The sequence below is a fragment of the Anguilla anguilla genome, chromosome 9, assembly GCF_013347855.1.
Source record: "Anguilla anguilla isolate fAngAng1 chromosome 9, fAngAng1.pri, whole genome shotgun sequence".
In the NCBI taxonomy this organism is placed as follows: Eukaryota; Metazoa; Chordata; class Actinopteri; order Anguilliformes; family Anguillidae; genus Anguilla; species Anguilla anguilla.
Window position 1 is genome coordinate 38,270,458 of NC_049209.1, and position 15,986 is coordinate 38,286,443.

General features: G+C 38.3%; 1 protein-coding gene across 4 annotated transcripts in view; it reads left to right on the plus strand.

Moving 5' to 3' along the window:
- The first annotated feature begins 1,688 nt into the window (after window positions 1-1,688).
- LOC118235604 (myelin protein zero-like protein 2) overlaps window positions 1,689-15,986 on the plus strand; it is a 52,151-nt gene continuing 37,853 nt past the window's right edge. For 2 of the 4 annotated variants that reach the window (XM_035433118.1, XM_035433116.1), the window contains exon 1: window positions 1,689-2,000. Coding sequence is in view for 2 of the 4 variants with exons in the window: in XM_035433116.1 (XP_035289007.1) it covers window positions 1,946-2,000 (55 nt within the window). In the remaining 2 variants the exon portion in view is untranslated. Of the gene's footprint in view, window positions 2,001-12,972; window positions 13,181-15,986 lie in introns of those variants that run through there. The other 2 variants (XM_035433119.1, XM_035433117.1) reach the window with 2 other exon arrangements.

The following is a 15,986-nucleotide window of genomic DNA, read 5'->3' on the forward strand; positions in this document are numbered from 1 at the left end:
ATTGGCCACCCTGTCAGTATCACAATCGCCCATTGAAAACCCCATATTGGTTGACTGCCAATTTTGATATAATATTATTCATACACAATTATGTTATATTTCAACAATTATCTGAAAAGGATTTCATTTAGTTTTAAAGATATGTCCTGTTGTGTTCTGAGCAGAGATCTGGGAGCTGTCAATCAAGGTAATCCAATAAATATACTGATAAAAGCAAGTTGCATGTATAGATTTCTCATGGCTGTGGAGAGTGCGTGTTGCAAGTTGCCTTTCAAGGAAAATGCCGATTCACTTCCATCGTTACCATAACAACAATGAAAACTGGTCAAACAAGATTGATTCACCCTTCTCTTCCACAGCATGAAATGCATGCCCCTAAAATTATGGAATGTACTAGTCTATTCAATATTTACGCCAGTATGTACTTCACAATAGTGTTATACAACAGTTGATTAATTTGTTACCATGAAAAATATTTACCATTAAATATACTTTACTATGAAAAATATTGTTTTCATACACTGTTTAGTACATATTTAGCGCTTTGTTTTGTAAAACGAAACCCTCTTCTATACAAAAATATGTAGTATATCTAGCATGTAGAATATTCGACAGGACTAAGTAGGTATTTTATTAAAACAGATAATGGTATTTTTGAAATTCCAACATTCAAATTGTATGTATGAGATTGTGTTGTCTGGGACTCCGGGGACCTTGGCAGCGCTGATAATTTCAAATAACGCAAACAATTAAGTGGCATGTTCCATTTTTGATGTAACCTACCACATATTATTCAGCCGACGTTAAATTCTTAGCTTCACTTTCAATAGTTTTGGCTGCTGCAAAGTGTAATAAAATACATGTTGTATAATTCACTGACGGTTAAACGCGTTAATGAACGAAACAGTTTACACAAATACCACAACCTTTGTTTTCCAGCACTGACATGTTCGTCTACAGGACCGACAACAAAAAACAGATGTAGGCTACTTTCCCAGAAACGCCTAAACGGGTTTGATACATCTATGTCATTGGATGATGCTTTTGATTAGATGATGTAGGCTATGTGACTCACTGAATTATATGACAATAGAAACGTGTTTTTGACACGCCCATTTTGCTTTCGACACGAACTATACTGTAAAGTACTGTGCTCTCCTGTCTTGTAAAATGGTGAAATCATGTAACCTGTTTTTCCGTAGAGATCCAATCTCCCGTGGATAATCTACGTCAATTTATGGACAGTAGCGCAGTTGTGGGTATTAATTTGTCCCAAATCATAACTGGGAAAATGTCCACAATTATCTATCAGCCTACCACGTTTAATCTGCAAATCGGAGAGAAACGCACATTTAGTGTAATCCAAGTAAAGCCACAATGCGAAAAACGAGTCTTGAATTTCCCTGCAATTGAAATGGAAATTTGTTTGATCAAGTTTAGACACCTTTACGTTGTTTCAGTTACAAATGCATGTGAACTGTTTCGCTCCGGTTTTTTTTTTTAATGCCTGTAGCCAAAAAAAGGTTTATAGGCTATGTATGACGTCTAACTCATAAAAAATAATTTAGTCAACTACATTATTTGAGAACAGGGTTATCCCATGACTGTGTTGTCCTTTACAGTGCGGAATGCTAAATGTAACAATGAACGTGCAATAATACGCTGCAGTGTGAGGAAGGTGAAGTAGACGATTTCCAATTCAAAAAGAAGTTAATGTTACTCCCCCGGAAGGGAACGAGGAAGGCGTTGTAACTCCACGACAAAGGCTGGAATTACGCAAACTACGAACCGTCGAGAATCGGCATTCGTGCACCCAGGATGTCTGTTTCTTGTAGTAAGCAAAACTAAACATTTCCCCTACTTCATAGTCGGAAATTTTTGACAACATTTTAGATAACCTAAAATAAGTGCGGTGTGGGCTGTTAACTGTGTGAACTGGATTCCAATGGAAGAGAGACGCCTTCCGATCATCGCCCTGCTGCTTGTACTTGCAGGCTCAGGTGAGCGAAATTTTCGGTCTCCATGTTTTCTTTTTTCTTTTCTTTTTTTGAGCACCTTTACAAACTGTTTTTAGTTGCAATAATAATATTGAAGAAAGACATGCTTTTAAAAATATCGAGCATAATACACTAGGGCATAAATTCGCGGTTTACAGCAGTTCTCTAGTGATTTCAATATTTTCCGAATGGTTTGTGCAGGCGGACTCCTAGGCTACGCGGTGTTTAGTGTTAATTTGGGTTAGTCTGGCCCGCAAGTGTGATTACAACTGCCAAACACTGGAAACTTTTTTTACAAAAATAATAATCCCCGAGACCTGTAAATTCGTTTTCATATATTTTGATATCGTTTTTCCTCATGAAAGATGTTACACAGAGTGAAATGCAATAGTATTTTGACAGTAAAACCATTTTTGTTGTTTTGGCTGTGTACTCCAGCGCACTGGATTTGAAATAAAACAACAACAATAATGTCGTGTCTAGGAACCGACAGACTTCAACGCCAATCTGTAGAAAACAATTTCACAAGGGGAAAGACACCACAGCAGCAATCTCTTCAGAAAAGTTAGACTTTATTGCACAGGTGCACAAAGCCGGATCAATTCAGCCGAATTGAACCTCGATTGTCAGTTTCACATCCATTTTATACACAAATGTACCCCACAACTCCCCTTAACACATTTCTAAAAATACCAGCCATCTGGTCTTCTTGGCACCACAATGATTTTGATTTTCCTGCTCTTGGGTCGACCTGACCTTTTTGGCACCACAATGATTTTCTGTTCTTTAGATGATAACATTATTGTCAACTGTTGCCCCAGCTTTCCTTTATACAAATCTTAGTCTTCATTCTGTAATGTTTCTTTAAGCATACACGTTTCAGGATTTATAGCCTCCTGTACTTTTCTAAATATATTCAGTTTACATAAGGGTCACTGTAAAAATGTTGTCTTCTAGCACTTCAATAGTGTTGTGTTAGTTTTGGAAAAATATTCGCCTTCTAGCATTTTTCTATATATATTCAGTTTACATCAGGGTCACTGTAAAAATGTTGTCTTCTAGCACTTCAATAGCGTTGTGTTAGTTTTGGAAAAATATTCGCCTTCTAGCATCTTTACTTGGCAATAATATAGTGTTCGTTTTCTGCTGAGTAAGTATGGGTTTTTTAAGCCTTCTGCGCTTGCTTTTTTCTACAGTGTACACTGTGGTTTCTTGCGTTTCCATAAGCTTAGCTGCAACTACTGATATAGGTTTATTGGATTACATATCGATTATATTAGTGTATAGTTATACATGTGATATATTTTTATCATGCAGCATCGAGAGTTTGGAGGAAACAGTTTGATCAAAATTGATGGGAATACCCTAACTTTAACATGTGACGTCATCTCAATCATGGGGAGTCTCAAAATTTCCTACAATAATAAGAATAATTAAAGCCGCAAGCGGCGTTGGGAGGGGTCCAAGCATTGGCACCATCGCGCCCCCTATGGAGCGATTTTAAAAAGGCTTTGTCCGCATGATCATATGCCTTCACCCAACATATCTACTGAATATCATGATGATCGTATGAAACATTGATGACTTATGGCCAATTTTGAGACGCTGTCGGATGACTTAGTTGCGTCGCCATGGATGTGTCCTGGCCGCTTCCCGTAAAGGCCTTTACTATGTCGTAACGCTTAGATGGGATATCGTAACACTTAGATGGAATGTCGTAACACATATATGGCCCGGCGTGTATGTACAGCTGCATCGCTTCCATGCTGTAACTAAAAAAGGCGTCACACTAGTGTTGTCACGATTCCAAAATTTTGACTTTCATACCAATACCAGGTTTAGTATCATGATACTCAATACTGAAACAATATTGATTCAATATTCAGTACCTAACAATACTGAAAATACCTTCATAGATCAGAAACCTAATGTCCAAAAGGGTTAACCTTATTTTCAAATTCACAGTTTATTAAAAACCTGGTTTATTAACAACCTTTAAGTTGAAGCCTGGTCAACATATTAATAAGCATAGGCCTGTAGTGTTACAACACTAAATAATAGAAAAATATATTAAATATATTTCAAAAATTAAACAATTGTAAACGAAATAATCATTAAACAGGTCTTTCACTTTAAAATAGATGTAAAAATTGCATGTTTCAATAAAAATACAGCATCTTCCTATAATAAATTATTTACAAATTAGAACAGCTATTGCAACTGAAGTGAACTGAGTCCAAGCTTGCGCTGTACCAACGAGTAGTGCACAAGCGCAAGTCACCTCACTTGACAACCTTAGTTGCTACTGCCTTCTAGCGAAGATTCTGACAAATTACACTTTTCATCCTCTCAATCAGTAATGCGGGAGACAATTTTCCCTGGCTTTTACATTTGACTCAAAACTACCGAACGTCTGAATATTCTAATACCGAACCGTTTCTTTTTTTTCTTTTTCTTTTTTTAAATTTTTTTAAGTGCTGAAGTTTAGGTATACCGTGCAGAACTACGTCAGACACATATTCCAATCCATTGCTCAGTTTAGCAGAGAATGCACATTTCAGAGAGACACAGAGACAGATAGAATAATAACACATGAATGCACATTTCAAATAGTAAATACGACATTGAGAAAAAACGGAAAAAAGACGTGATATCAACTCGCGAACTGCGTGCTGCGCGCAAAGTAGCCTACCGTTTTATTTATTTAGACATTGGCAGATAAGAAAAAGTTTTGTTACGCTGAGCTATAAAACGCTATTCCAAATGCAAAATCAGACATGTTATACATCGTTAGAAAGCTTATACTCTCACCTACGGAATGAATTAACTGTCAATCAAGCCAAAGTGCACTAAAAAGGGCGACAAAGCCGTAAGCAACAGGTGTGGTATTACGCACAGCTATTATTGAACGTAGCCTACCCAGTGATTTAAAAATGCGCGTATATTTCACAAACGGATTGTCCAAGACAATATATGACCACTCATTCGCAAAAGGGACATCTCTACGCGTAAAACCGATGGTAAGATTGTATATTTATTAAATGTTTAGTCCCAGATATTGACTGTAGAATGACATGGTATCATTTAAAAAAAAAAAATTGTCTCGTTTATTTCGTTATTCAGTGAGCAGCGTTTTCACTGCTGTATTGGCATATTTTAGGGCTAATGTCGGGTTTATCTTGTTGCTACGGAATATTGCATTACATTACATTACAGGCATTTGGCAGACGCTCTTATCCAGAGCGACGTACAACAAAATGTATAACCATAACCAGGAACAAGTGTGTCGAAAACCCTAGGGGGCAGTAACCTACCGTTCTAAGTGCAGGGAACAACCACGTAGTTCAACTTGGACCCGGTAGGTTAAACTGATTAACACTAACACAAACAAGAACAGCAGCAACGCAGTCTATGCAGAAATCGAAGCAATAGTTAAGACGAGTTAAGACTAAGTCACGTACGAAACAACTACCTAGTTACAACCCTAAGCTTACAGTCAATGTAGAGATTAAATTGAGAATACGATTTCTCACAGCATAATGATGGATTTAAAAACTAAACGAACTCACCCGATATTGTCTTCAAATGGACCGTATTATTTATTTAGACATTGGCAGACTACAGCATAAATTGCGTCTTTTGTTTATATTCAATATTAGTAATTGCAGTGAGAAACTGCAGCTGTAGGTCGTTATGTTATGGTAGCAACGGAACGAAGCGGACTATGAGGCTACCGTCATTGTTTCATTATACCAGCGTGTTTTCGCGCGTTTGCACAGAAACTCAGAACCTATCAATAAAATGGTTTAGCTATTTCTCAGCATAATGACAGATTTAAAAATTAAACAAACTCACCCGACACTGTCTTCCAATGCTTCCCGACGGTCAGACCGTCCCCTCACTGATAAAAACTAGACCCTACGGCAATAGTTAAGACGAGTTAAGTCACCTACGAAACAACTACCTTGTTACAACCCTAAGCTTACAGTCGATTTAGAGATTAAATTGAGAATACGATTTACAGCATAAATTGCGTCTTTTGTTTATATTCAATATTAGTAAATGCAGCGAGAAACTGCAGCTGTAGGTCGTTATGTTATGGTAGCAACGGAACGAAGCGGACTATGCATTAGGCTACCGTCATTGTTTCATTATACCAGCGTGTTTTCGCGCGTTTGCACAGAAACTCAGAACCTATCAATAAAATGGTTTAGCTATTTCTCAGCATAATGACAGATTCAAAGACTAAACGAACTCACCCGATACTGTCTTCAAATGGATGCAGGCTCAAGAACTGTCTTCCATTGCTTCCGCGACGCTCAGACCCTCCCCTCACTGGAAAACTAGACCTACGGTGTCGGATTACTTGCGTCGCCATGGTTGTCGCTTGCCGTAAAGAAGTTTACTCGATGTCGTAACCGTTTACATTACATTACATTATAGGCATTTAGCAGACGCTCTTATCCAGAGCGACTTACACAACTTTTTACGTAGCACTTTACATTGTATCCATTTATACAGCTGGATATATACTGAAGCAACGCAGGTTAAGTACCTTGCTCAAGGGTACAACGGCAGTGTCCTTACCCGGGATTCGAACCTACGACCTTTCGGTTACGAGCGCAGTTCCTTACCCACTGTGCCACACTCCGTCCCGTTTAGATTTGGAGCTCCAGCTTTTCCGCACCCCACCTAATGAAAAAGTCCAAATGGTGTGCAAACCATATGGCGGACATAGGTGCTCCCAATAGGAAAGCTGTAGAGCACATTCAGATGCATCAGTCGATTAAGTTTTGTGTTGATCTGACTTACGGTGTGGGAGTTATGACTTTTTAAAGTATGATCCTTTGTTATAGCGCCACTATCTGGCCGACATAGGTGATTTTTAGTGCCTGAGTAGTGGGGGGCCATAGGAACCCACCTGCCAAATTTGGTTAGTCTACAACTTATGGTTGCTGAGCCTCAGACATTTTAGCGGAGGAAGTTTCCACGCCCCAAGGAAAAAGTTAAAATGGTGGCCAAACAATATGGCGGACATAGGTGGTGCCAATGGCAAAGTTGTAGAGCACGTTCAGATGCATAGGTCGATGAAGTTTTGTGTTGATCTAACTTATGTTGTGGGAGTTATGGACTATTACGCAAAACCCTTTGTTATAGCGCCACCATCTGGCCGACATAGGTGATTTTTAGTGCCTGAGTAGTGGGGGGCCATAGGAACCCACCTGCCAAATTTGGTTGCTCTAGGACTTACGGTTCCTGAGCCTCAGACACTTTTAGCGGAAAATAATAATAATAATAATAATCCTAACAAAAACAATAGGGTTCCACCAGCTTCGCTGCTTGGACCCCTAATAATAATCCTAACAGATACAATAGAGTTCCACCAGCTTCGCTGCTTGGACCCCTAATAATCCTAACAGATACAATAGGGTTCCACCAGCTTCGCTGCTTGGACCCCTAATAATAATAATCCTAACAAATACAATAGGGTTCCACCAGCTTCGCTGCTTGGACCCCTAATAATAATAATCCTAACAGATACAATAGGGTTCCACCAGCTTCGCTGCTTGGACCCCTAAATATAGCTGCAAGCAGCAATGCGGGGCCCTACGAACATGTCCAAGCAGGGTAAATACTAGGTGAAGGAGAAAAGAGTCCAAGCGGCATAGACTGCAGTATATAGGAGATGGCCAAGCAGCCCAAGGTTTTAAACTGCTAAGCTTCGCCACTCAAGAGTTTCATGGTTACAGACTTGTTTATATGACAGCGCCATCTACCCTGTATTGCAGTCATCTTTTAACCCAGCAAATGTTCTGTCACAGATTTACTAGAGATGATATTGGACAATCTACATACGTATAGGGAGACCATATGCACCATACACTTTCATGGGCAATTTCGGACCAATCCGACTTATGGTTTATTAGAAGAAACTTTTTATAGGTTTTGCCAAATTTTCAATCTGCAGGAAAATCGATCATGGCGGACTTTATGGGTTCTCGAGGCATATTTGTTCCTCATGAGGAATGACACAAGTACACCTGGTTTCATGCATTTTCATCAAACGGGGTGGAAATGCCAGCATTTTGAAATTTGCTTTTTGAATTGGTTACTATAGCGCCATCTAGACGAATCATGGTGATTCTTTCTGGCATAGTTACTCATGGTCTCTATTTTCGACCTGGTAATTTATATGATTTTTGGTCAAGGACTTTTTGAGTTATTTGACCATTTCCAGGAAAAGAATAATAATAATAATAATAATAATACTAACAAAAACTTCGTAGGACCCCTAATAATAATACTAACAAAAACAATAGGCCTAATAATAAAGAGTGGATGGAATTAGAAAACCTAATGCACTCTAGGGCTGTCAAAAAATATTCGAAGTTCGAAAACTATTCGAAAATCTTTTCTTTTTTTTAAGGTCGAACCTAAATTTGAGCATTCGAATATTAGTTTTGGATCCCGCGTTTTGTAATTAACATGAATATACAGGCTTTAATTTCATGCGGCGAATCATGTTCATGCACGCAAAGTTCATTTCCTGTGCTAACGTTACTTCCTCTGTCAACAAAAAACATTCTGCCCTGGATCCAGAGCAAGTGGATCGTTTTCCTTGCCAATAACCGTGATACTTTCAGCTCCATGGACACCTAACGTTACTGGTCAGCTAGCCTCGCGAGCCAGTCTCTTTTTTCACTTTGTTCAGCAGATCTGGTCAGCGAACAATTTAGGCTAAATAATGGTCCCATGGCAGGCTATGTTTCCTTTCTGTTCTGAAGATTTTGATAAAATTGGATAATGAAAGAAGTTAAATTACTTACTCTGTTTAATTTGTTTATGTTGTTTTAGGCTACAGGTATTAGCCGTTTGAATAGTTTTTGTGGTAAGAAATAAACAGGGATTTCCTATAAACAATCATTTCCCTATTATTGTGATTAATAAATGCCGAGTTGTGACAAATTACATCCATGAGAAAGTGTTTTATTCATTTGCGCATTAGGCTATAGAAACTGCAGGGGGCTCATTTATAAAATGAACTTGCATGCATACGCGAAGTGAAGACCAGACGTGGAGCTACAATCGTTTCCACGATCAAATCGAGTCATGTTGAAATTTTTTATATATCACTACTTTGACGTGGTTTTCTATGTACGCGCCACAAAGTTGATCGAAAATACGTTTTATAAATGAGGCCCCAGATGTAGTAACCTAGTATGTAAGTTCACCGATGTCCTCTATTCTACTGCCCGCTTGTGGAAAATAACGCGCAGGCCAGTTTGGAGGGAGCATCACATACATATTGCGCGTAGCTTATTTTTGTGAATTATAGGCAAATGGTATTCAAATATATTCGAACTCTAACTAATCACAAAAGCTAATATTCAAACTCAATTTCATGGCACTTTTGACAGCCTTAATGCACTCTGGTAGGTAATTCCAGAGCTTGGGCACAGCAGTGCAGAAAGCCCTGCCACCCATAGACGTAAGTTTGGTGGAAGGTACTGTAAGCGTGCCAGAATCAGCGGGGATGGCCTGGAATTGTAGGGGTTCATGAGTTCACCAAAGCCCCTTTTGCATTTCACGAAACGGTTCAGGAACCATCCATACCCGGACCTATCCGGAACCTCAGTAGTGTCTGCAGTACGTTCCAGTTTTGTTTCCACCACCCTTTTAAGAACTGTGATGATGATAATTTTGGAGGGTGTGACCAAAAAAGTAACGGTTGCACTCCCAACGTAATTTTGGCATGCAACACTGTGAACTAAACAACAACAATCACTGCAAACATAAAAAGCATGGAGTTTGAAGCCCTCATCCTGTTTTACTGTTGTCTGAACATGAGAGAAATTAACTTTTACTAATTATTAAGTCTAACAGTGACTTGAGTGTGACACAGCTTCATCACTGCAAACAAAGAAGAATGGTAAGACTAGTTAACAGTACGGCATGGTACGGTACAGCACGGCATGGAGAAGAGGCTTAATGTAATGGAGGCCCAGACCAGATCGAGCCTTACAGGTCAGGAAAAGGACCTTAGACTCTATTCATAATCTGACTGAGAGCCAGTAGAAAGTTTGCAGTCCTGGTTATATGTGGTCACTAGTGCATGTGCAGGTAAGGGCTCTAGTAGCAGAGTTCTGAATTATTTTGAGATGAGAAAGTAAATTGGAGGGGACACCAGGTCTCTAACTAACATTGTTGTTAAAACAGCCATTGTGTCTGGTGGATGTTATTTCGAAGCACATTGTGATTAGTGGTCAATCGATGAGATCATGAGTATCGACTGATGATTGTACCCCTGTGACCAATTAACAAAAATGTTAGCACTCCCCCATGTCCCAGTTCTCCCACCTAATTGGCCATGTTTAATATATAACATATACAATGTTTATTTTATGTATAATTCGATTGATTCTGGTCTTTTAGCAAGAGAACACTATTTCTGGTTGGCGATAAGTAATGTTAGCCAGTGCAAGACTAGCTATCATCAACCAGATAAGCTAGCTAGACAATAAAGCTAACATTAGCGAATTTGCTAATTAGCTAAATATAAACTCATGCACAGAACAATTATTGTGTTAATTGTTCAAAAAGTCAGTCAGTGGCTAACCTATACTATTATGTTTGATGCAAGTCTTGGTTTGCAAAGTAGTGTTAGCTGTTGTTGTAGCCACTGAAAGATTTACCTCCTCAGCTAACATTAGGTACTTTTGATAGGTACCCTGAGGGGAAGTCAACTGGCTATGTAACTTAGCCAGCTACAAACAGTGCAGCAGGTCAGCTAATTCAGTGATATACATTCACAAATGATGGTAGAGTGACCAGTCTTACACTCTGCTGTTGATAGGTAAATGAATCCTGAGATTTCAAAGATGAAGGATGTTTGCCCACTTGACTAGCATTAGCAAACACTGTGCAAGGTGCCAAAAATATTACCTCCCAGTCACACATGGTAACAGTACCTATATAGATATACCGTTTTGCTATAAATATCAGCCTACATTTCCTCAGTCACCATCAACTTTTCAAAATGTTAGCATGTTTTTCTTATTCTAAATAACAGTAAATATAGTATAAAACCAGTACTGCTTAAATGTATATTTCGTTGTAATGTTGTCGACAGATTAATCCAATTGCATGACGTTGCCTTTTAACTCAAAAACTGACCCCCAGTCTCCTTTAAATGCCAGTCACATTCTGAAATATACAGCATTATGTATTTTCATATATTAACGTGAATGCTTATTAACGTGAATGCTATCTAAACAACCTTTTACTGGCTAAGATAACTGTATATTAGATTGTAATGTGGATTGAATAATGGAATTATACATGACATTTCTTAGTTTTTAGCCCAGACACTGACTCTGATATGTACTTTTCGATGTCATTAATAAATAAAACCTGCAGCTCTGGAACTACTGGAACTACTGACTGAAAACAAAGAGATGCTGCTGCTACTGTATTCACTCACATTATATATTTATTTTTTACTTATGTAAGTTTTTACAAATTTTATTTATTTGATTTGTGCGGAGAGGACAATTTATTAAACTGGTACTATTGAACAGAAATAAGGAAATGCTGCTATCTGCAGATAAATGCTAAGTACATTAAAACTTTTTAATTTTATAATATTTTTCTTGGTGTTTTGAGTGCTTTAAACATATGCCCTACTAAATTCTAAGCAGAGATTTGGGAGCATTCAAGGTAATGCAACAAATATACTAATAATAATATAAGCACATTGTGATGTAGATTTCTCATGGCTGTGGAGAATGTGTCAAGTTTTCTTTCAAGGAAAACGTCTATTCACTTGCATTATTACCATGACAATAATGAAAACTGGCCAAACAAGATTGATTCGCCCTTCTCTTCCACAGCATGGAATGTATGCCCTGAAAATTATGGAATTTACTAATCAATATGTACTTCAGTATGTACTTCACAGTAGTGTTGTATAGCAGTTGATTAAGTTGCCATGAAAAATATTTACCATTAAATATATTTTACTATGAAAAATATTGTGTTCATAACCTGTTGAGTACAAGTAATAATATTTTATGTTTTGTTTAGTTAAAAGAAACCCTCTTCTATCCAACATTATGTTGTATGTCTAGCATTTAGAATATGTGATATGAGTATGTATGTATTTTATTAAAAGAGATAATGGTATTTTTAAAATTCTGACATTCACATTGTGTGTATGTACAAACATGCACAGTACAATAGATGTCCAAATGTCCACAAAGAGCTTTAGTACAGCTAGACTTAGTTGTCTGGGGACCTTTCCACTGATGGGAATTCAAATCCATTTTGTATTTATGGCAGGGTTACAATACAGCTCGGTGTTTTAAGTGTGTAACCTTATACAGTGCGTGCTTTCACCAGGATTATTGGTTGTTCTAGATGTAAGCCAGCAGTGGAGTAAACTCAATGAAATCAGCAAATCCCATGCACTTTCTGCTCTCAGCTGGCCCTCAATTAGATTCTTTAAAAAAAAATCTGTGTTGCCTTTTCCCTGAGCAGTATTGCTGTACACGTCTGATTCACAATGGCCTCTCTATGTCATTGTTTCTACTTTAAACCCCCCCGCTCATATTGTGTTACATAAATAAAACTAGTTGTGTTGACATACTGGTGCACAGAGGGTGTTTGTTTATTGTTTATGGAAGAGCCAGGATTGAAATGTTCCATGTACTCTCACTGGCGCAGTGTGCCTGCACTGCTTGACCAAATATGGAGAGATATCTCAGGAAAGCAGACTTCCAAAATCTGGCCAATCCTCACCCATTTAGGGGGGTGTTCTATTTAAGGCTTTCAAACTCCAGATGTGCCTGCAGACAATAACATTAGATTGGTCGTAGAAATAGTGTTGTATGACTACTAGCTAGCGAAACCGAAAATGTCTGAGGACGAAGGAGATTTTGTTTTTGATCATGGGATTGTTGTGCCCTATCGAATCTAGCCGGAATACACAGAAGAAGAGCTGGCTGATTTTCAGGCGGATCGTGCGAGAGCAAGTCAGGAGCGGACTGTGATTGAGGAACCACATGCTATTCCCTGGACACACGGCAACTGGTGGTAGACATCCTATGTATCACAGACAGACGCGATAGCGTTAGCCAGCCCGCATAGTACCTACCTCGAGCGGTTCAACCAACGATGGAAAAACGGTGGGTACAGCTCCAGGATTCAGACGGTCACCTTGGTAGTCGGTGCCTTCAAAATGGTCGCTGCATACCCTTAGTCCTTGTTTGCGAACTTCTTCGGCTGTTATGTTGGGGTGTCTGATTACATCCAACCATGTCTGGCATCGTGTGGAAAACTATGAAAATGTGCTTTTAAGTCAAGTTTAACGGGGACATTATAACAACCGGGTACATGCACCTCATTATTACACCGATATCGCATCAAACAAAAGCTAGCAGACGTTAGTTTGTTCGATTTCAACGCTAAGTTAACGGAATGTTTTGCTTCTCGCTTCTTCTCGATTTGCCATGAAACGAAATTGAAGAAGAAAAAACCGGAAACCGTACTACTATGTGGACTTGCACTAAAAAAAAAGGTCTTTGTTTCTAACGTTAGACATTTAAAATGAAATGACTAATTTGAAAATGAAGGGTGACACATTCATTAGAAGGAAAATATCAGTCATCAGAAGCAGAAGTGTTATAAAGTGCAATTCCCCTTTAAGTTTGAATGCAATCTGTGACATTTAAGTGAGTGAGTGAAAATCTTAATGTTTATACAGGTGTTGGGGCCTGGTAGTGGAAATCTCAATTTTTAGAACCAATTACAGTTTCTAGCGGAAACCTACATGGTACGATTTGGTTTTGTTGTATGGAAAATATTTTGACTGAAGGTGGAGGTTAGAATTGGCTGGCTTTTACAATTATCTGTCTACAAATATCATCCTGTTGTAGAAGCAGAGATAAACTTCCTTGCTTTTTATATGTATTCAAAAGCTGAACTGAAATACCTCCTTACATATTCAGGTTTGATCTTGTTAGAGAGTTAATTCAGAAATCTTTTGATAATAATAGCATAGTGCTTAACGCTGCTTCCAACAACATAAACTCACACTGATCAATAAGGATGAGGTCTGCTTTTAGGTAGGCCAGTCCTTGTCATAAATGAGTCTGACCCCCCTTCTCTTCCCTCCTACACCTGAACTCGGCAATCACCCAATCAGGGCAAACATCCTCAAGCCATGCTGGGTAAGGTATTTAAGATGACCACAGGAAAGAGTTGTTGTGTTGCGTTGTGTTCATCCTGTGGTGCCTAAACCGGAAGTGTGTAACACTTTGACAAGGTCTGGTTTATCCGTCTCTCTCTTTTTTCTGGTATTTCCAAAGTAATTGTTTAATGTTTTGAATTATGTTTTCTGTTTTGTCATTTAGAAATAGTGTGCCTGCATCCAATAAACAATGTATGACTTCAATTCATTAATCTAATTGACTGCTTTGTATTGAATACAATAATTTAACCTTCAAACCTGATATAGTGCTTGTTTTGACTTGTTAGTTGATTCCACCAGTTTACTGTAGACTGACCTGTCAATGAATTTGGTGATTTAGTTGATAATTCTCATTTTCAACAATAATTATTAAATAAAATCACATAAAATATATTGTATATGTAGGTTTAGTGAGGGGTCCTAGCACGCAATATCGCTTGTGTTCAGTATTCAGAGTACTGAACATTTTAACAAGGGCATTGACTGTTGGAACTGCTGGATTCAGAAAATAAACATTTTTAATTAATCCTTGCTTGTCCCACAGTAAGATATTCCATTGTTGTGAGTTAATGATAAATTGTGCTTTATAGTTTTCCTTTCATTTGAGCAACAGTTCATTTCAAGTTATTTTAATGCTGTGAACAGGATCACAGGCATTGTTATGATCGTCACTGGGTTTATTTTGTTTAATAAAATTTCCAGCTACTGTTGTCATAGCGTTGCACATGTAAGCTATTTAGCTATAGGTTTAATCGACAATTAAAACCCATAATAAACGTTAAGAGAATGTTTTACTGAAATTTTTACAGAAGAAAATTTGAACAAATTTCTCTTATTTATGAGATTCATTTGAATTCAGTTTTTGAAAAAAGCGACAGCCCAACTCTGCACCTACCCCATAAGAACATCTTGGAAGAAATGTCTGATTAGTATCCTTATCCTCGTTTTCCATTGCAGTGGTAGACCAAGGAAACTGGCAGTACACCATGCACTTAAAGGGGGTGAAAAGAGTTAATCTGATTGGCTATTTATGAATCGTGCTACAACGCACACTCTGATAATATATTCAGCATAATCCAGCTAATTTTCCCCATGTCATGCAAACATTCAGTAACCACATTCAGTGCACCTACATGCTGCGCCATTGACTGTGCCCATCCTCCGTGTGGCATTGATCATGGAAAAAAGAACCCCTAGTGACAGCACTGACTGCTCAGTCCTATAAGATGACTATTGAGGTAGCTTCAAAGCAGTTTGTACAGCAACATCACGTTACTAGATGCTGCACATACAAACATGAGTTGCATTGTTTGTTTACAATTATAAACATCAGTTTAATATATGTGATGCAGGGCTGGGGGTGGCCACTGATCGCATGGTGAACAGACAGCAAAAACAGCAAAAATGTTTGACTTTCTCTGTTTATTGCCCAAAAATGGCAATCCAACAGAATTCTCAACTAAACAAGGAAAAAAAGGCCAATTTGGCAACCAAAAACCTCCGAGGCAAAGTAATAACAAAAACCCATAAACAAAGACCCATAAACAAAAACTTACACCCAGACACAGCATATAACTCTGCTCCCAAAACCCCCCCTTGTAGGCCTGGTCTATTAGACTGAGTGATTAGGTATTGAATACTTATTTCCTGGAGTGCTATGGTCTCAGGTTGTCTGCTTCTGATGAAAACCACATTTTCAACATACAAAAATGGCAGGTTACTCACACATAGCCTACAAAGCA